Source organism: Capra hircus (genome assembly GCF_001704415.2).
Source record: "Capra hircus breed San Clemente chromosome X unlocalized genomic scaffold, ASM170441v1, whole genome shotgun sequence".
NCBI classification, from domain to species: Eukaryota; Metazoa; Chordata; class Mammalia; order Artiodactyla; family Bovidae; genus Capra; species Capra hircus.
Genome location: NW_017189516.1, coordinates 11,403,004 through 11,425,972, shown reverse-complemented (window position 1 = coordinate 11,425,972; position 22,969 = coordinate 11,403,004). Strand labels below are relative to the sequence as shown.

General features: G+C 42.0%; 1 protein-coding gene across 1 annotated transcript; it reads left to right on the top strand.

The window, feature by feature from the left end:
* Positions 1–857: 857 nt before the first annotated feature.
* On the top strand, positions 858–22,567 carry DGAT2L6 (diacylglycerol O-acyltransferase 2 like 6). Its single transcript, XM_005700706.2, has 7 exons — positions 858–1,005; positions 16,273–16,383; positions 16,909–16,979; positions 17,349–17,553; positions 18,962–19,136; positions 21,391–21,602; positions 22,044–22,567. Exons 1-7 carry the CDS (start codon positions 915–917, stop codon positions 22,196–22,198), a joined length of 1,020 nt encoding a protein of 339 aa, XP_005700763.1. The 5' UTR covers positions 858–914; the 3' UTR covers positions 22,199–22,567.
* Positions 22,568–22,969: the final 402 nt, after the last annotated feature.

The window sequence follows — 22,969 nt, the reverse complement described above, 5'->3', positions numbered from 1 at the left end:
GCCTGAAACATAATAGATATTTAATAGACATTAATTTAATGAGAATATTAATAACAGGAAACATAATAGTACTTATCGTGTGCCAGGCCCTGTGCTAAGTGCTTTACATTCACTCACTCAATCCTCAGAACAACCTGATGAAGTAGGTACTATTATTATCCCCATTTTACAGGTAGGGAAACCGAAGCACGGAGGTTCGCCAACTTGTAAGCGGAAGAGCTGAGACCTGAACGCCAACAATCTGGCTCTAAAGTCCATGCCCTTAACTGCTGGGTTGCCTTCCAACAACAGAGAGATGGCATGATTCCCCCTAGTGTCTTGGGAGGAACTTGGTGGAACCTGGACTGGAAGCCAGGTCTGCATTCTGTGCAGTGTTTCTCCCACTGATTGCTGGTACAGAGACCCTGGGAACAGAGGCGCAAGGAGGAATCTGAGAAGTCTAGATATTCACTCAGAAAAAGGCTCTAGTCAACTAGGTAGCTCTCAGCGGAAGCCAGGCAGAGTCAAAGCACATCCACCAGGGCAGAAACAAGTGTGATCACCAGGTGCTTTTCCTTAAGCAGGAAAAGTAGCAGACTCCTTTTCAGAGATCCTGTCTGAGGCCTAAGCCATTCCCTTTTCCTGCACTAATTTATCGGGGAACCCCTCCCACACACACAGAGCTAGAACCACCCCAAGGCAAGGCAATTGAGTACCCGTGGGGAAAGGATGCATATTAGGGAGATGAATGTGTGTGTAAGGATATCAGGGTGGGGCTGAGAACAGGGAAGACTGGAGAAAAGGTTAGGTCAAGACTAAAACCTCCAGCAGATAAAAGGACTCAGTAATGAGATTAAAGCAAAGCACCTGTAATCAGCTCAGCTTTAGAGGCACTGGCCTTCTGTTTGGGCTTCCTGCCACAACAGAACAGCACTATGGCCATGGCCTTCCTCTCCCAGCTGAATCTTCAGGAAATCCTCCAGACCCTCTCTGTTTTGCAGTGGGTGCCAGTCTACATCTTTTTAGGTGAGTGAACCCTAGGGCCTTGAGAGCACAGAGAACAGATGAAGAAAGAGAGCAGGAATCTCCAGATGATTGAGAGGGTTCTAAAGAGATCATTTGGTCGGTCTCCTCTCTCTGGGAAGGACTGTGCCTCTCCACCCAGAGAGATGGCCATTGTTGAGTTCACTAGGTATCTCTCCTCCCAACCGAGGAACACAAAGGCCAGGAGTGAAGCCGCAGTTGTTCTGGTTTAAAGTCCACCCCAGCCTTCTCTCAGGACCGCCCCTCTGTGAACTAGCTGAAAAGAGTCTTGTTTGGGGACAGGGGCAGAATTGGTACTGGGCAGATGTAAGGTGATTTTCTTTATTACGATGAGAGAATTATGGAAAAGCTGGGGGTTGCCTGAGTGACTCATTAGATGGAATTTTGAGAAGGGGCCAGTTCTTCAACAGACTCAAAAAATCACAGTCATCAGTGCTGGGCAAATGGGCTGAGAGTTCCAAGCCCTTCCCAGTCAGAAACCAGGTCTTTGCGGGCAGCCGATTACGGGGCCAAGTTTGGAAACTGGGCATGGAAAAATTTCATCCTGAAGGATGGGACAGGATAGGAGGCTGACCAGTCCAATTTATGGGAGGATATATGTCCTCGTAGAGCTGAGGTTCTTAAATAGAGACCTACAGACACTAGTGCCTTCCAGGTCACACTAGTGGTAAAGAACCCACCTGCCAATGCAGGAGAGTTAAGAGACACGGGTTCGATCCCTGGGTCAGGAAGATCCCCTGGAGAAGGAAATGGCAACCACTCCAGTATTCTTGCCTGGAGAATCCTATGGACAGAGGAACCTGGCAGGCTACAGTCCACGGGGTTGCAAAGAGCCGGACACAGCTGAAGCAACTTAGCATGCACATAGACATAGAATGAGATGCGGAGGGACAATGTTGAATTTGGAAGGAAAAAATTACCTCTTTATTTTCACTAACTTCATATTGAATAGATGAATGTAGGCAGCAAACCACAATTTGTTGGTAACAGACATCATAGAGATTTAAATTTCACATGCCAGTTGTTGCAGGCATCTCAAAAGTTCATTTATGCTTGTTACCACTTCTGAATTCCAATAGTTATTGGAACTACCATTAGGTGTGGTTATCTACTGCACAAATCAAGAATTCATGTTACTGTACCACATTTTTTGCAATATTTCGATAACTGTGTTTCACTATGATGAGTTTCCTTTGTGAGTCTGTGTATTTTGTTTTGTGCATTTAAAAATAATATTCAGAAAAGTGATCTATAGGTTTCACCAGACTAACAAAGGAGTCCATGGCCACCCAAAGATAAAGACTTAGTGAGCCTTATTGAAATCAAATCACACTAAGCCCTTAGCCTATCAATAACTTGATTCTAGTTGCATTAAGAGAAGGAAGTGATTTTTCTATAAATTTATGTTTCTAGTGTTTCATTTTTTATTGTTGCTGTCCTTTGCATCTATGTTTAACTTCCTCAAAAAGACCCCTTAACAAGTTCCAGCCCTTAGTTAGGAAAGTGGGGGTCACCGGAATGTCCTAAGAGACTTGACATCGTGGTGGCATCTGTCATTTCAAGTCTGGACCCCAAAAAGAGTGGGCAAAGATGGGCAGAGAGAGCAAGGAAAAGAGGCCCAGAGAAGAGCTGTATGAGCTGAGCCTTTTAGGTGTGGGATCAGTCCCATCCTGGAAAACCTCTGTATGGTATTCGAACACAAGTGCCTAGATTGTTCTGGCTCTTCTGGAGAGAGCTTCTCAATATAATGTTCATTTTTCTCCCAGAAAATCACATTTCTTGAGTATTTTTCCTCCTTCTTCCTTTTCCCCTCTCAAAGGACATGAGCTAGGATAAAGGGTATGTTCAGCACTGAATACATAAAGATCCACAACGATAAGGACTAGCCTCCTGGTAACACCCCCTTCCTCCAATCTCACCAGCTTCCAGCCATCCTAGAAGAGCTATGGCACCTATGTGTCTTGAATGAAAAACTCTCTGTCCCATTTCATATGAGTGGGATCATGTACTATTTGTCCTTTTGTGATCGCCTTCTTTCACTTAACACAATGTTTTCAAGATTCATCCATGTTGTGACAGAATTTCCTCCCTTTTTAAAGCTGAATAATATTGTATTATATGTATATACCATTTTTTTGTTTATTCATTATCCATTAATGGACTCTGGTTTTTCCTACCTCCTGGCTATTGTGAATAATGCTCTATGAACATGGGTGTTCAAATATCTCCTTGAGAGCCTGCTTTCAATTCTTTTGGCTATATACCCAGAAGTAGAATTGCTGGGTCATATGGTAATTCCATTTTTTAAATTGTTGTGGAATTGTCATACTGTTTTCCATAGCAGCTACATCATTTCACATTTCCACCGACAGTGTGCATGAGTTTCAATTTTTCCACATCCTCACCAACACTACTTTATTGTCTATTTTTTTTGGTAGTCATCCTAATGAAATGAGATGATATCTCATTGTGGTTTTGATTTGTATTTCCATAATGACTAGTGAACTTTAGCATCTTTTCATGTACTCAGTGGCCATTTGTCTTGACTTCTTTTAAATCGATTATCATTCCACTTGTCTTCTGTTAGTTTAGGTTACTATACATCCTCTTTCCCTTCTTCTAGTGATTATGCTAGAAATTACAACACAAATCCTGGATCTTGGAGGTTATCAAGGTAGCTAAAACATGTAACAGTGTATGATACCCACAGAGATGCCTAAGACAGTCAAATCTGTCCAACAGTTACAGAGCAATTACAAAGTATAAGGTTTTGGCTGTCCTTGTGACACTACAACAATGAGTCCAGTATAGGCTCTTTCTATCTAGTAACAAAGAGAAAATAATCATTCATTCCACCATTCTACCATTCCAGGTGTCAGTGCTGAATACATAAGTGAATCATTACACTGTAAGATTGTGTTAAGTGAAATGAACAGACACAATGAAGCCACTAGAGAATATTACACAAGGTTAACAGGATCAGGGAAGGCAGGAAAGGGCAGCAATGTCACAGTAAACAGGACATGGGTTCTGCAGTTTGTCAAACTTGGTTAACAACTAGCTGTGTGAATTTAGACAGGTACTGTAACCCTTCTAAGCCTCCATATCCCCATCCTCTCAAGGCTGGTTCACAATAAATGCTCCATACAAAAAAAGTGTCCTTCCTTCCTCCCTCCCTTCTTCCTTCCTAATTCCCTTCTGTCTTCTCCTTCTCACTCTTTCCTTCATTCTTTCTGTCTTGCTCAGAGTCGTCCTCAGCACCTCTCCTTCCTGAATGATGGTCAGAATCGTGACTGATGACTTGCAATGGGGTGGGGGAGGAAGTAGGGAAGAGAGAACGAGAAAAGGCAGAGGGACAAGAAGGAGGAAAGAAGTGAGAAGAGAGGAATGAAAAGATGGTCTGTGTTAGTATACAGTATATGGAATTTAGAAAGATGGTAATGATGACCCTGTATGCGAGACAGCAAAAGAGACAGCTGTATAGAACGGACTTTTGGACTCTGTGGGAGAGGGAGAGGGTGGGATGATTTGGGAAAATGGCATTGAAGCATGTATACTATCATGTAAGAAACGAATCGCCAGTCTATGTTCGATACAGGATACAGGATGCTTGGGGCTGGTGCACGGGGATGATCCAGAGAGATGATATGGGGTGGGAGGTGGGAGGGGGGTTCAGGATTGGGAACTCATGTACACCCGTGGCTGATTCATGTCAATGTATGGCAAACCAATACAGTATTGTAAAGCAAAATAAAGTAAAAATAAAAATTAAAAAAAAAAAAAAGATGGTCTGGGGGAAAACAAATGTTCATGACCTTTGGAACTCAGCAATGCTCCTGAGAGCCTCTCTGAGGCCCAGCTTCCAGTTAAAGGATGGCTCTCCATCTGTCTCTCTTTTTCTGGGCTTGTATCACCAGCTATCTAAACTATTGCAATATCCTCTTTCCTGGCCCTCTACTCTCCATCCTCCCCAATATATTCCACTGCTTACATCCAGAAGAGTCCTTCAAATGTGTCTTTGATTACAGCCCTCTACTGCTCAAAAATAGTCACTGATTTTCCCTTGCCTACTTGATGAAGTAAAAATGTGTCATCCGGGGCATTTGAGGACCTCCTCCACTCTCTGGTTTTAACTCTTTGCCAGCTCATCCCCCTACTTGAAGCTTGTATTCCAGGTATCTTTTTCCTAGAACAAGTGGGAAGGATACTTACTCTCCCACTCCTTTACTTTTGCTCTATTTCCTCCACTTAAAAAATTTCCTGATCACCCTTCCTGACTATCTATGGACAATCCCTTCTTTGAAATATTGCTCAAGTCATACCTTCTCTGCAACCCTTTCCTGGTAACCTGAGACTACATTGTCTCTGAAAATCTCTGCACTTTGTAAAAATTGGTTGAGTAGCAGCCTTCACTTTCATGCATTGGAGAAGGAAATGGCAACCCACTCCAGTGTTCTTGCCTGGAGAATCCCAGGGACAGAGGAACCTGGTGGGCTGCCGTCTATGGGGTCACACAGAGTCGGACACGACTGAAGTGACTTAGCAGCAGCAGCCTTTACACCCTTTGTCTCCTCTACCCAATAGGCTTCATGAAAACAGGAGTCATGCCTTGTCAATATTATATTTCTTGCAAGACCAGGCTTGACACAGTTGATTCTTCCACATTTCTTCTCCTCAGTAAAGACCTCTCCTCAGTAAAACAAGTCTACCTCTTATTCGTTTCTCCCTCTCCTGGAAATCCTTTTTTTCATGGACCTGCCTCCTTTCTCTGGTTGCTGATACTACAAAAAATAGAACATAGTCTTGGGAGTCAAACAGACTAAGTCTGCCTTTTACTTATTATGTGACCTTGTGCAAGTAAGTTATTCACCCTCCACCACTGTAGAACAGAGCTCCCAAGACCACTCTGATAATCAAAGAAAACCCTCAACAGGTGTTCATTTTATTTTGGGGGGTTATAGGAATTGACATTACTTGGAGCCCAACTACTCCACCTCATAAGACATTTTTTAATGTTTTTATGTGTTTATTGGTCATTTTAAAATGTATTTATTTTTAATAGAAGGATAATTGCTTTATAATATTGTATTGGTTTCTGCCATGTATCAATTTGATCAACAGAAGAGTGACTACCACTTCTCAGACAAGCACCCTAGACTCTGATTTCATTGCACCTTCAAGAAGAATAATGAGTAACCAGATCCTAGAAAATGAGGCAAATAGAAATTTTGATACCTTCCCAGCATTTAAACAGGCCCCTTCAAGGCATCACTCCCTATTACCTCTTCTTCACTCCCCTGCATACAATCAACTGCCAAACCCTGAAAATTCTGCCTCCATAGTATCTTTCAAATTGATTTCAGAAATAGTAGCCTATTTCAGGTTCTCACTATCTCTCATCTAAGACACTGCAGCTCTTAGCTGACCTCCCTCCCTCAGTTTCTCCTGCTCCCAAAGTCATTTCAAACAATCTTTCTGATGGACAAATATGATCATGCTCTTTCTCTCATGAGAATCTGGGTTCTCATTCCCTTAAGCATCAGACCTGAGCTCCTCTGCTTCTTTCCCAGCATCATCTGCTATTCCATGGTTTCCCATACTCCCTGTACTTTTGCAAGTTATGATGTTACTCACAGACCTTGAACTCTTCCCTATCTAGGCCTTTGTTGGAGCTCTTCTTTGCTTGTGGAAGGCCCTTTTGCCACTAATCCATCTGTCAAAATCCTACTTTTCCTTCAAGATTCAATTTAAGTCGTACCTTCTGCAAGAAACCTTTCTAGATTGCCCATAAACCTTTCTAGGTTGTAGTAAAGAATGGTTCTCGTATAATGACATTTGAACCCTGACTGTATCATTCTCACCCTCTGGGATATATCTGTTATTTATGGTATCAATTTTCCCCTCTAGACTATGAGTTTCTGGAAGGCAGGAACTTTATTTTTATGTTTTAATATGACTTAAAATTAATCAAGCATATTTAAAGTGCTTAAAATAGTTTTTGGTTCTTAAAGACTCAACAAATACTACCTATTTTTTCTCCCAAAGCATGGAGTGAAGATACATGACCTCTCTGAGCCTCAGTTTCTTCATATGTAAAATGGAGATAATAAAATTATCTACTTCTCAGGGTCGTGAGAGTATTAAATGAAATAACACACATTAGGTGCTGAACAGAGTGCTTATTGACAATAAATGCTCCCTCCATACAAGGCATCGGTGACCATACTGACATTCTTTTCATCACTTCCGTATTCTCCATCCTCCTCCTTCAGTGCCTCAACCCTGCCCCCACTGCTTCTAGCACAGGGACTTCATGTGATGTGTGCTCAGTCTATGTGTGTTGAATCAAGTTATCTTCTTCACTCCCGTTGGTTCTTATACAAATGCAATGTAGTGATTGTAAAGCCACAGAATTCGCCTTTGACAAACCAGTCATGTTCTTGGATTTCTGAAGGCTTTGTTTGAGCCAACTGATTAAAAATCTTAGTTTTCATTTTATTCTGGAAATGACAGGCTTCCATAACCTTACACACTCACGCACACCCTGGAACATCAGAAGCTCCTTTCCTAATTTAGAACAAGGGCACTGGTGGTTTCTCTCCCGGTTAACATTCACTTGCTACTAGGAGAATTTTGAAATCAAACTTCTGTGCACTTCAATTGAATGTTACAAATATATTTATCATGAGTCATCTCCCTGTGCTTGGCACGGTGCTAAAGGCTGTTTTCAAAAAACTTACTGTCTAGTAGGCAGAGGGCCTACTGTGTGGTAAGTTGCTAACCAAACAAACAGCAAATGAAACAAGGAACAGCATCACCAAAGACATGGAGATGTGAAATTGCATGGTGGGTTGAGGGAATGAAGAGTAGACTAAGGTGGTTGAACCTCTGTTTCCCATTCTTCAGTCATTTGCATCCCACCTTCTGGTTCTTTCCACAGCTGAGTACCACCTATCCTATTATTACTTAACATTTTCCCCAAACTGATTCACTCCTATAACCTAAATTAATATATTTTAATAGGAAACTTTATACCACTACCATGAACTCACTTTGATTCACTACATATTAAAATAACTTTCCATCTATGAACCACTTCAGATCACCCCATGTCCCTACAGTTGTTTGGGGACCGCATGCTAGATCATATGGGGTATGAGTCCTGGTGCTGAGAGATGAGGCTAGGAAGGTGAGTGGGGCCGGTCCATGGAGGGCCTTAAATGCCTGACTAACATGTTCAGACTTTATCCTGTTAGCAGTGGGACAGTACTGAAGGTTTCATAGGAGGCAAACAACACTACAACTGTGCTTAGTTAAAAATAAATCTGGCAGAAGCATGGAAAACAGAGTAGGGGGAAGAGATCAGCAGGCAAGAATAGACAAAAGACTGCAGTCTAGACCAGAGGAGATCAAATTCTGGACCACAGCAGTAGCAATGGAGACAGAGGCAGAAGGATGAATGGGAGAGATTTTCTTTTTTTTTTTGGAAAGGGAGAGAAGTTGAAGATATCTCCAAAATGTTGAAACTGACATTTATCCTGAGGCCTGAAATATGAATAAGAACTAGCCAGGCAAAAAGCTGAGGGAAGAGTCTTCCAGGCAAAAGGGACAACATGCACAGAAGCCTGGAGGCTGGAGAACAGAATAGGTAGAAGAAATCTACAATAGCACAGTTTGGTGGCATGCAGAGCGCAAGGGGGTGGCCAGGCGCTCCCTCACGGAGGACCTTCAGAACCAAGGTTACAAGACTGGACTTAATCCTAAGAGTCACCAGAAGCCATGTGAGTTATTGAATTATTAAATTACCACCAACCCCATCAGTTCTCATATTTATCACCACTTTTGATACATTAAGTAATCACTGAGCCGCAGAAATGTCTCTTTCACAAGCCAGCCATGTTCTTGGTTATATGCTGTAGAAGGACAGAGATCTGCATTTAGCCTTCTGGTTGCATCATGACTCAAATGGATGCAGGGAACCTATTACAAGACATTGGCAGTTGGCTTAGAAAGAGAGGTGGTAACTTGGACTGGTGGTAGCACGGAGGTATGGAACAGAATAATTTGAAAGACGTTTGAAGGACAGAACTGACAGAAAGTAATAATTGACTAAAGGAAAGCAATGATTCGAGCTCAGTAGTTAAGAGTACAGTCTCCTGGTCTTAGTGTTGAGATGGAGGCCTTTGGGAGAGCTCAGTCTCTGGAGGAAGAGTGTGAGTTCTCAACTCTGGCTCACCCACCAGCTAGCTGTGTGACCTAAAGTAGTTATTGAACCTCTCTGAACCTGGGTCCCTCGTCCACAAAATGAGAATGCTTATTGTCCTGATGGGGTCTTTATGAAGATTAAATAAAATACACATGTGTAATACTTAGCTTTACACAATGAGTATACAATAAATGTTGCTGTTACTATATGAGAAAGTTAGTAAGAAAGGTGAATCAGAGATGATTTGAAGAAAGGACCCACTTAGATTCATACTGGTACCATCTTTAACCAAAGCTAGTAATCATTAGTAATTTGAGGCTCCATGTGTTTATCTTTTTAAAGTCACAACCAAGGTAAAGTAGATGGTAAAAGGGTCAATTCACCAAGAAGACTTAACTATCCTAAATGTCTATGTACCTATCAATGGAGCTTCAAAGTGAAAACTTCTGAAACTGAAAAAATAAATAAACAAGTTAACAATTATATTTGATGACTTCTTTGAAAACTACAAACAACCAAAACTTACCCAAAATGAAACAGGTAACCTATAACTACTAATTAAATTAAATTTTAATTTTGGAACATTGTAAACTTCCAAAACAGAAATCTGCAGACCTAGATGGTTTTAGTGGCATATTCTTCCAAACATTTTAAAGATGATATATCACAAATTCTACATCATCTTTTCCAGAAAATCAAAGAGGGAGGAACACTTAATGACTCATTTATGAGGCCAGACCCTGATACCAAAACCAGACAAAACAATACAAAAAAGAAAACTACAGACCAATATCCCTCATGAATATAGATGCAAAAATCCTCAACAAAATACTAGCAAATCAAATTCAGCAATATATTACAAAGAGTAATATACCATGACCAAGTAGGCTTTATTCCGGGAATGCAAAAGTAAATATTTGAAAAACAATTTTAACCATATTAACCACCTAAGGGAGAAAAATACACAATTATATCAATTGTTGTAGAAAAAACATTTGAAAAAAATTTTTTTCTTAATAAAATTTGCTATCTTGGATTTAAGCAAAAAAGAAAGAGAAGGCACTTGACAAAATTTAATCCATGACAAAATCTCCCAGCAAACTAGGAATAGAAGGCAACTTTCTCAACTTGATAAACAGCATCTATTAAAAAAAAAAAAACCCTGCAGCTACTTAATGGTGAAAAACTGAAAGCTTTCTCCCTAATATGGGGAGCAAAGCAAGGATGTCCACACTCACCATTTGTATTCAACATCATGCTAAAAGTCCTAGCCATAAAGCAAGAAGAAAAAGAAAGAAAACCATACAGATTGAAAAGTAAGAAATAAACTGTACTAATTAACAGATGACATGATCATCTGTGTAGAAAATCCCGTTCGATTACATATTTCTAAGTCTATTTTAAAAATGTACTAAAAAATATCCCTCTAAGAACTAACAAATGAGGTTAACAAAGTCCCAGGTCACAAGATCTCACATAAAAATCAACCATGTTTCTATATACTAGCAGAGAATGATTGAAAATAAAAATTTAAAAACAATACCATTTAAATGCCTTCAAAAATAAAATACTTATGAATATATTTAATAAAACCTGTACAGCATCTGTAGGCTGAAAACTATAACATGCTAATAAAATTAAAGACCTAAATGGAGACGTACTGTGTTCATGGATTGGAAAACTCAAAGATGTCTGCTGCTGCTGCTGCTAAGTCACTTCAGTCGTGTCCGACTCTGTGTGACCCCATAGACGGCAGCCCACCAGGCTCCCCCATCCCTGGGATTCTCCAGGCAAGAATACTGGAGTAGGTTGCCATTTCCTTCTCCAATGCATGAAAGTGAAAAATGAAAGTGAAGTCGCTCAGTCATGTCCAACCCTCAGCAACCCCATGGACTTAAGCCTTCCACGCTCCTCCATCCATGGGATTTTCCAGGCAAGAGTACTGTAGTGGGGTGCCATTGCCTTCTCCGTCAAAGATGTCAGTTCTCCCCAAAACTGATCTATAAATGTAACACAGCTCAAATAAAAATCCCAACAGAGTGCATTTGATAACAGTTTTTCCTAAATACTAAAACTAAATATCCCAAATTTGATAATGGCACTGTGAGTGCCTTAATTTTTAGAAAATACACAGTTACTTAGGAGCAAAGCACTGTGATCTCTGCAATGGACTATAAATACAAACATATATTTATATACTTATATTTAGGAATAAGTCAAATGCAAAATGGTAACAATAAAGAGAGCTAGATGAAGCTTATGTGGGATTTTATTAAAATATTCTTGCAAATTTTCTATTTAAGTCTTTTTCAAAATAAAAGGTTTAATTTGAAAAGCCTCATCAGGTGTTTGTATAAACATCGACGAGATGATTGTAAAATTTATATAGAAAAACAAAAGAACTATAATATCTAAAGCCATTTTGAAAAAAGAATATTTAGGGGATCACACTATCTGGTTTTTAGACTTAGTGGAAAACTATAGTAATTAAGACAGTGATGTATTTGTGAAGAGATCAGCACATGGATCAATGGAACAGAACAGAGTCCAGAAAAAAAAAAACACACACAACAGGAAAAAAAAAAAAAAACACGAAAAGAAGAATAGAGTCCAGACAGATCTGCACAAACATGGCCAATTGATATCTGACAAACATGCAAAAGCAATTAAACGGAGGAAAGATAGTATTTTCAACAAACAATGCTGGGACAATTGGTTATCCATATGTAGTAAATGGATCTTGACCAAAACCTCACACCTTATAAGATTAACTCAAAATGGATCACAGATCTAAAAAGTAAAACATAAAACTTGTAGTAAAAACGTAAGAGAAAATCTTCATGACCTGAGGTTAAGTAAAGTGTTCTTAGATTTAATATCAAAAGCACAATCCGTAAAAGAAAAATAAATGATAAATTGGACTTCATCAAAATTAAAAGTTTTTGCTCTAAGAAAGACTCTGTTAACAGAATAAAAATATAAACACAGTAAGCCAGAGAGAAAAACACCAATACAGTATACTAACACATATATATGGAATTTAGAAAGATGGCAATGACGACCCTGTATGCAAGACAGGGAAAAAGACACAGATGTGTATAACGGACTTTTGGACTCAGAGGGAGAGGGAGAGGGTGGGATGATTTGGGAGAATGGCATTCTAACATGTATACTATCATGTAAGAATTGAATCGCCAGTCTATGTCTCACGCAGGATACAGCATGCTTGGGGCTGGTGCATGGGGATGACCCACAGAGATGTTATGGGGAGGGAAGTGGGAGGGGGGTTCATGTTTGGGAACGCATGTAAGAATTAAAGATTTTAAAATTAAAAAAATTAAAAAATAAATAAATAAATAAAAATATAAACACAGGGAATTTCCTGGCATCCCAGTGCTTAGGACTCTGTGCTTCACTGAGGACCTGAGTTCAATCCCTGGTCTGGGAACTAAGATCTCACAAGCCTTGTTGCATGGCCAAAAAAAAAATTTTTTTTTAAGATAAACACAAACTGGAGAAAATGTTTGCAAATCACATATCTGATAAAAGACTTGTATCCAAATAAAAGAAATTGTATCCAGATCGTATAAAGAAACTCACAAAGAAAACAAACAATCTAGTTGAAAAATGAGCCAAATATTTTAATAGACACTGCACTAAAATGGATATACAAAAGACAGTTAAACACATAAAAAACTGTTAAGCATGATTAGGTATAAGAGAAACAAAATAAAAACGATGATGAGATACCGTGCTACATATCTATTAGAATGGTTTAGCCATCTTCAGTACAAACTAAATTAAGAGCCTGCCTTATGTGAACTTCTTCCTTGATAATCCACTCCAAAACTACTCACTTGAACATGGATAACAGGTTGGAAGCATCTCTGTGTCAAGGCCATAATGTCTAAGATAGTGCCACACATACACATACACAAATGTGTCCTTTATTCTTGCCTCAGACACCCTTGCTTTCTTTCACGGAACTCCTTGTTTCACAAAGTCAAGCCCTTCCATGTTTGGCCTGTGTTTCTCCTATCTCTTTAAATCTCCCTTTTGTCACCATAAGTGACACCGATGATATTCAAACAGGTTGGGTCTGGCAAGATTGCCCTCAAAGGACACTTATGGTCCTCTGAGGTGCCACATCTGCAGTTCTAACAGATTTCACAAGGGGAGTGATGTTTATTGAGATATGGCTCTCAGTCCAGTTCAGTTGCTCAGTCGTGTCTGACTCTTTGTGACCCCATGGACTGCAGCACGCCATGCGTCCTTGTCCATCACCAATTCCCAGAGTTTACTCAAACTCATGTCCATTGAGTCTGTGATGCCATCCAACCATCTCATCCTCTGTCGTCCACTTCTCTTGCCTTCAATCTTTCCCAGCATCAGGGTCTTTTCAAATGAGTCAGTTCTTCACAACAGGTAGCTAAAGTATTGGAGTTTCAGCTTCAGCATCAGTCCTTCCAGTTGATTTCCTTGAGGATTGACTGGTAGGATCTCCCTGCAGTCCAAGGAACTCTCAAGAGTCTTCTCCAATACCACAGTTCAAAAGCATCAATTCTTCAGCACTCAGCTTTCTTTATAGTCCAACCCTCACATCCATACATGACTACTAGAAAAACTAAAGCCTTGACTAGATGGACCTATGTTGGCAAAGTAATGTCTCTGCTTTTGAATATGCTGTCTAGGTTGGTCACAACTTTTCTTCCAAGGAGCAAGCGTCTTTTAATTTCATGGCTGCAATCACCATCTCCAGTGATTTTGGAGCCCCCAAAATAGTCTGTCACTGTTTCCACTGTTTCCCCATCTATTTGCCATGAAGTGATGGGACCGGATGCCATGATCTTAGTTTTCTGAATGTTGAGTTTTTTGTTTTTTGTGTTTTTTTTGAATGTTGAGTTTTAAGCCAACTTTTTCACTCTCATCTTTCACTTTCATCAAGAGGCTCTTTAGATCTTTGCTTTCTGCCATAAGGGTGGTGTCATCTGCATATCTGAGGTTATTGATATTTCTCCTGGCAATCTTGATTCCAGCTTGTGCTTCCTCCAGCCCAGCATTTCTCATGATGTACTCTGCATAGAAGTTAAATAAGCAGGGTGACAATATACAGCCTTGATGTACTCTTTCCCTATTTGGAATCAGTCTGTTGTTCCATGTCCAGTTCTAACTGTTGCTTCCTGACCTGCATACAGGTTTCTCAAGAGGCAGGTCAGGTGGTCTGGTAGTCCCATCTCTTTATGAATTTTCCACAGTTTGTTGTGATCCACAGTCAAAGGCTTTGGCATAGTCAATCAAGCAGAAGTAGATGTTTTTCTAGAACTCTCTTGCTTTTTTGATGATCCAGTGCATGTTGGCAATTTGATCTCTGGTTCCTCTGCCTTTTCTAAATCCAGCTTGAACATCTGGAAGGTCACAGTTCACAGACTGTTGAAGCCTGGCTTGGAGAATTTTGAGCATTACTTTACTAGCATGTGAGATGAGTGCAATTGTGCAATAGTTTGAGCATTCTTTGGCATTGCCTTTCTTTGGGATAGGAATGAAAACTCCAGTCCTCTTCCAGTCCTGTGGCCACTGCTGAGTTTTCCAAATTTGCCAGCATATTGAGTGCAACATTTTCACAGCATCATCTTTTAGGATTTGAAATAGCTCAACTGGAATAGACCAGTTCAGTAGACTACTTTTAGGACTGGTGGATTACTGAAAATGATTAGATATAAGGCATGAAATTAACCCATCTATACTTTCAAAACAACATTGGATTTAAACAACACAAATGCTGACTAAACACTAATCATTTAAGTTTACCTAATATTGAAAAGAGAAAACATTTCTTCATCTTTCAGTCAATCTATAGATATTTGTTGAATACTTACTGCATGCAAAGCACTCTTCTAATTGCTGGTGATACAAACTAAATTTATTAGAAGTAAGATATAAAAGAAATTATATACCTAGGCTCCCTTTAATTAATAATGATTCATATTTAATTTTATCTAAGTTTTCTTCTGAGGCTTACCCAGCAAATTTACTCTCATCTTTTATGAGGGTCAGAGGTAGCAGGATTTTTATCCATGGCAAGCTTCCCATAAAATTCCTCCCCCTACTATTTCTTATTTAATTAGCATGCTTACAACAGCCATCTCAGCCAGATCTTATAAGGGGAATTCAGCCTATCACTAAGATTTCTTCTACCCCACAACATGACTTTTTTTTGAAATGCCCATTCCATCTTTTTCTTGTTATTTCCATCAGAATACAAGATGCAAGAGACATATCCACTGTTTGGTAACTCTTGAGTTTCTTCCCCTTCTCTGAAACTTTTTATCTACTGTGATATGGTTATCTGGTCAATGAAGTGATTCCTTTAGCCGAATTTTTTAAAATTCACAATATGGGTACGAGCCCCTCTGTCTCATGGATGCAGATTTTAAAATGGAATTCAACTCCCACGGCTGTAAGATGTATCACATTCACATTTCACAATCTGCTGTGACCCTTTGCTAACAGAAATGATTTTTCCCCCTTCTGAACTTTTGACCCATTTTGAATGGGATGAAATTGAACACAGTAAAGCAGTTTCTAATATGTATTTTCCTCTCAGCATCAAACAGCCTATACAGTGCAGGCAGCCCCTCTCCACTGGAATGTGCTGACAGAGCAGTGTGACAAAGGAAGGAGGGTTGAGGACTTCTTGAGGTCTCAGAATGGGGATGTCAGCCATTGGCACAAGATGCTGTTCCTTTCAGTTGCCAAGTAGTGCTGTCCTTTGACCCCAGGTGAGGACCTACTCTGAGAATGCCATGGTTCTGCCATTTCCTCAGTTAAGATCGCAGCCATCAAGGGGGCCCAGATTCAGGGACTCAGAGGTCATCCTGGACTGCAGCAGAGCTAAGAGGGAGATGGGGGGTGGGGGGATGAGGGAAAAACAGTCTCACACTGGCCTTGACCTGCTTCTTCACTACAGAGCAGAGACTGGGGTAATGAGATGTGTATTAAACTTGAAGGGAACTAAAGGGCATGAACCCCTTGTGTCCCCTCAGGAGCTATTCCTATTATCCTTATACCCTACTTTCTGGTGTTCACTAAGTTCTGGATGGTGTCTGTGCTCGCCTTAGCCTGGCTCGCCTATGACTGGAACACCCACAGTCAAGGTAAGAAACAGGGGAAGAGCAGTGATCCCTGTCTGTGCCAAGGAGGAAACCACAGGGACGGAGTGAGGGTGGAAGGGAAGAGTGAGAGAGGCAGGGGGAGAAGAGGTGAGGAGAGGAAAGAAGGGGAAAGGGAAAGGAGGGCAGGGAGTGGAAGTGAGGGAGAGAGGAGGAAGGGCAAAGGAGAGAGGGAAGAGAAGAGAGGCAGGGGTGCAAAGCTCAGCAGGAACAGAGGGCTCGGCCAGGCTGCCCAGGAAGAATTAAGAGGCTGGTTTCTGAGCGGGTGCTCCCAGCTTCATGCTATTTCTCTCTCACCTTTCTGGCAGCTCCAGAAGAGCAGGGGCTGCCTGTGTCTTCTTGGGGATTGGATTCAGGGATAGACCTTATAGCTCTATGTCCAAGAAACATGGAAATGTGAGAAGGAACCCCCTCCTGACCCGAGGACATTAGGAAGATCCCTCCACCTCCAGAAGAAGTAGAGGGATTGGCAAGACCTCACCCACTCTTCCCTTCCCTCTGTACTTGCAGGTGGTAGACGTTCAGCTTGGGTACGAAACTGGACAATCTGGAAATATTTCCGAAATTACTTCCCAGTAATGGTAATGACCCTTCCTCTTTGAAGGGCCTCATTCCCTGTTGCCCAGATTCTCCCTCCCCACTCAGCCCCATATTTTCAAAGGCTTTTGTGGCCAACAGTGGAGGTCAAAGCCCAGAGGCATAATATAGAGTATGGTCCCAAGATGGATGGGCAGGTGGGGAAATGAATGAATAGCACCTTGCCTCACAGTGGCAAACTCAGGTCAGCCTCACCGAGCATCATAACCCTGGCAATTCTATGAGAGTGACAATATCCCAGTGAATAGGGATTAGGGGCTCCCCAAGGGAAACACAGGCTACCTGCTGGCCTCTGAGTCCACATGTCCTCTCTTCCTTCTATCTACTGCTCTGACTCAATCTCCCACTAACAGCTGGTGAAGACTCATGACCTCTCTCCCAGACAAAACTATATCATTGCCAGCCACCCCCATGGCATACTCCCTTATGGTATCTTCATCAACTTTGCCACTGAGACCACTGGCTTTGCTCGGATTTTCCCAGCCATCACTCCTTATATAGCGACCTTGGAAGGGATCTTCTGGATCCCAATTGTGCGAGAATATGTGATGTCAATGGGTGAGTATAAGAGATCATTCCATTCTCTGACCTACCTTGGGGCTCCAACTTTAATAAGCCTTGACAGTCAGTCCAGTACTCACTCTCTGCTGGAAGAACACTTAGTAGAAAATGAGTCCCGAGCACACTGGGCCAGTGACAGGAATATGTGGCTGAGCCTCAGGTTTAATCCGGGAGGCAGGGTTTGATTAGGTAGGAGGGTAAGTTATAGGCATTCATAAGAGTTGCCAAAAATCCTTTCAGAGGAGGAAGCAGAAGCCTGGGGTTCGGGATCAAAGCCAAAGTGGAAAGGAAAAGGCAAAAGTCAAATATCAAAACCAAATGTACGGAAAATCAGGCATGAATGGAACAGCTCAGATATACTTTGCTAGACTGTTTCTGGGATGTCAATTGGCTTCTTTGGGGCAGTCATTTATATAGCAAGTCTCATCCAGGAGCAACTCAAAAACATTTTTGAGACTTTCACACTAGCTGGTACCCTCCTGGCCCATGACCTTCATTTCCTGAGAACCCCTTCGAATTTGTATAAGATATCAAGGGATAAAAGGATAGGCATCCATCAGAATCCAGGGCAACTTCCTCACGCCAGGCTTCAAGCCAGGGTATTGTGCCAAATGTCCTTCTCTCTGGGTGAATATCCATCCTCTGGACACCAGAAAACAACAGAAGCCAAACAAAAAGGTAAGATACATTTATCTCTGGAGGGGCCAAGTGGGACCACTGGAGTCCCAGGGGATAATTCTGCTCACCTCTCAGGTTGGCATGAATCTGGATCTTAAGGACTGTGGCCTGGAGCCAATGTCTGCCATCCCAGGAGAGAACAGAAAGTAAGCACAGGGCAGAGATGGGAAGCAGAGGTAAGGAAAGACTCTGTGACTGTTGTTGAGCAACAGGATGTCATCCTCATTCCACAGTTCATCTACATGCCAGTTTGGCTTGGACAGGATCCTGGGTCTGCCTACTCTCTAGAAACCCCAGGGAATGGCTTACCTTTACCAGGTTACTCTAAGAAGGAAGCAGTTTGGTGGTGGCCATTCCTGATTACCCTCAGGAAAGAGAACTCTAGAGTCTCAAGTGACATCAGCCTGGGGAGAGTGGGAGACCACTATGGTTCCCGGGGTAGAGAAGAAAGGATGGGCTTACAAGCTATAGAACTAAGAGAAAGCAGGCAGAAGAACTCAATGTAGCTCCCACTGAAGTAGCACAGAGCCCCAAGGCAAGCAGCTGGCCCTAAGGACCGACCTCAGGCTAGGGCTAACCCAAGATGTGGAGGGCAGGTCAAAGACAGAAGATTGGAAACAATCACAGCCAGGAGACAGAACTATTTCGAGCAGGAAGAGCCCCAAGGAACACCTTACCCCTCCTCAAGCACCACATCGGTATGTCATTTGGCTCTTTGGTTTTGCAGGTGTGTGCCCAGTGAGTGAGTTGGCCTTGAAGTATTTGCTGACCCAGAAAGGCTCAGGCAATGCTGTGGTTATTGTGGTGGGTGGAGCTGCTGAAGCCCTCTTGTGCCACCCAGGAGCCTCTACTGTCTTCCTTAAACAGCGTAAAGGTTTTGTGAAGGTGGCACTAAAGACAGGGTGGGTCCCCAGGTTCTAGTGCCCTATCGTCAGGGCATCCTAAGTACTCTGTAGCACCTCTCCAAAATGGTGCCCTCTCTTGGAAATGTGTTAGAAGGGGCTCCCTCTTCACTCTCATTGCTTCTTTCTACTCCCTCACACTGCGCCTTAAGGGTGTTTGGGCCTTCAGACACATTCTGATGGGTTCTGTTAAAACTTGAAGTTGGAGAAAGAACAGTAAAAGACCTTTATCTTCTGCACATTACCTGGTAGGCTGGGGGTCTGGGGAAGTGGGACTTTAGACTATATCACCCCATGCACTGTGAGGCCCAGAGAAACTATCCAGGGGAAGGAAGGCACTGAACTTGATGCTGTGGGGTTTGCAAAGATGCAGAAGATATGGATACAGCCCCCAAACAGCACATAATCTGGTTTGAAAAGTAGAAGGCAGTTATTGAACAGCTATTTTGTGTCAGGCATGGTACTAAGCATTGAGGATGTAAAACTAAATAAGACTTGGTCCTTGCCCTAAAGGTCTCCTGGTCCAATGGAAAACAGACATAGTCATGTATAATTACATAATATATCCAGAAGTCAACCCCTTAGCATCTCAACTATCACCCCCTGGTTTTCCACCCCATCGTCTCTCCCCTGGATTATTGCAAGTCTCCTAAGAGCTCTCCCTGCTTCTATCCTTGCCTCCCTCACATTCCAGAGTCTGTTCTTAACTGTGGCCAGCATGATCCTATCCACCATGAGTCAGATGAGATCATGTCACTACTCCAAGTGCTCCGATGGCTCCCATTTCACTCTGAGCAAAACCAAAGTCTTTAAAGGGCCTGCAAGACCCTAAATGATCTGGTCCTTAGCCACATCTTTGATCTGTTCACCCACTGCTATCCCCCTTGCTCCCTCCATTAGAGCTGTTCCTTGCTGTTCCTCAAACAAGCCACATGCTCCTCTCTTAGGGTCTTTGCTCCAGCTGTTTCCCCTGTCTAAGACATTATTCCTCCAAATAGCTGTTTGGCTCATTCTTTTACCTCCTTCAGGTCTTTGCTCAAATGTCTATTCTCAATAAAGTCTATCCTGATCATGCTGCTCTGTTTTTTCCCATTGTACGTATTATCTTTTCATATGTCATCAGTTTTATTTCTTTACATATATGGCTTTTTATTTGTTCATTATTATTTATTGTCTGTCTTCCCTTAATAAAAGATAAGTTCCATGATGACAGAGATTATTTTTTTAATCCACTGTGTTCACTTATGTATCCTGAGGGCTTGAAAAAAGCACTGGCACATAGAAGGAACTCAATCAATATTGAATGAAAGATGTGTCATGATGGACATATGTACAAAGCACTATGAGAGCACCAATTGATGGAAAGCCTTCCACCCAAAGTAGAAGTTTCATAAGTGGGTGACATCTGAATTGTGAATTGAAATATTAGTAGGAGTTGTCAGTCCGACCAAAGGGGAGAAATAACTCTGGTATTTAGCAAGGACCTATGACAATATGTCAGGCACTATGCCAGGCCCTAGGAGTTCAGAGATCGATAAGACATTTTCAAATGGCTTGCTGTCTACTGGGAGTCAGCCAGGAAGGAGTACAGAGTTGGGGTAGTGTTAGTATAGCAAAGAAGCAAGCACTAGATGCAGGGGTTGGGGGTGGGAGAAGTTGGAGGAGGTCAAAGAACTGGAGCTCGTTCAAGTGGATGAAACTAGAGCTGAGTAGTGAAGGGTGAAATAGAATAAGCCATGTGAAGACAGGGGGAAGGCATTTTTGGCAGAGGGAGTGGGATGTACAAAGACTCATAGACGAGTGCGAACTTAGCACACTTAGTATGGCTAAGCAGACTGTGACAAAGCGTTGGGGAGAGAAGAAGCTAGCCAGGTAGGCAAGGCTGGAGCGTGTAGGCCACACTAAGTGCCTGGTACAAAGTGAGGAGCTCTGGGAAGAGTTTTCAAGAGAGGAGTGACATGTCCAGACACACAGTTTAGGAAGATCCTCTGGATGTGTACAATTTAGGCAATTAGATTTCCTGAGATTAGTGATTCATTTCCTCCAATCACAGGACAAAGTGCAGCAACTCCCCTCAAAATGTTCAGTTGGAGGGATGTGGAGCATAGCAAGGATAATACACAAGGCTGGAGATGCTTGGGTGCTTGGACTCTTGTCCTATAATGGGGCCATTGTAAAGCTTTCCTACCTTGGAGAGGGTTTCACTGTGGGGAGCTTCCTGGAAGAACTCACACTTCTGCCTGTCTCTTTGCAGAGCATACCTTGTCCCTTCCTATTCCTTTGGACAGAATGAAGTTCACAATCAAGAGACCTTCCCTGAGGGCACGTGGAAAAGGTTCTTCCAAAAAACCTTGCAGAACACATTCAAAAAAATCCTGGGACTAAATTTCTGTACCTTCCATGGCCGGGGCCTCATTCGAGGATCCTGGGGATTCCTGCCTTTCAATCATCCCATTACCACAGTTGGTAAGCTTTCCAGCATCTTTGGACCACCCTGGTCCTTGATTCCCCCCATCCAGCCCTCAAGTCCCAGGGGGCCTGGCACACAGCTGGGATGGGCAATGGGAATTCCGGTGGTTGTGGTTGAGAGCAGGGTAGGGAGGACAACTACGCAGATAAGAGTTGTGGCAGGAGGGACAGGAGGGACAGAGTTCAACTGCTGCCATGAGGGCATCATTATTCACACACGTGCCTTCAGCACTCTCCTAAGTTTACTCTCATTCTCTTAAGCATGCATGAGATTAGGTATTTGGAGAACATGGGACAGGGTGGGGTTGGAGCGGGGAGAAAGAATAAAGGAGGTAGAGGGGACCAAGATACCGAGTATCAGTATGTAACTTCCTCTGAGGGATGGTAGTTTGAGTTGAAGGGGAAGGTCTGATGCTTGTCTCTTCTCCTGCCCCACAGTTGGGGAGCCCCTGCCAATTCCCAGGATAAAGAAGCCAAACAAGGAGACAGTGGACAAGTACCATGCACTCTACATCAATGCCCTTCGGAAGCTGTTTGATGAGCACAAAGTTCAGTATGGTCTGTCTGAGACCCAGGAGCTGACAATCGTCTAACAGGAGTTGGATTTCCCCATTATTGAACTCCCAAAGCATTGAGGGATCCAAGAAGGGCCACAAGGAAAGGAGAATCTGGGAAGAGGGGAGGATCTTGGGGTTGAATGATGAGGCCAGCCAAGCCAGAAAGTACTTAATGAGTCAGTCTGAGGAAGGAACCAGAGTTATGGGGAAGACTGGGCAACAACCCAGTTTAGCAAGCAGTCTCTTGTGAGTACACAGAGTCTTGTAAGGCTCTGTGTGCCAGTTATTTTGGCTTCCTAATTCCAACCAACTCTGATCAGAGGAATAAGAAGCCAAAGAATACCATGTTCTTCCTCCTCAGCCTTAATAACACCACACCATCACTGTTTAGGTTGAGGCTTAGAAGCTTTTTTTTTTTTTTTTTTAGATTTTTACTTTTATTTTCATTAATTAAAACCATCTCATTTATGTCAATAAATACTTTTTCCCATCATTGTCAATCTTGTTTCCTATTTTTATGTTTGGCTATTTTGTATTTGTCTGTGAATTTTAAACATATACATATACATTTACATGCCAATAGTTTTGTCATTGTTTTAGTTAAAATAAGGATGATGGGATCATATGAAGAATACTTTTCTGAAACTTGCATTTGTCCTCCATGATATTTTGTGGCAATCCACTGAGAAACCTTCTTAAGAACAGGGATGGTTTGTTTCCTTTTAGGCCCTTTCCTTACAATTTAGGGGCTACCACAAGGTAAACCGGTGAACTGAGCTGTGAGTTCCTAATCCAAGCAGGCATGAT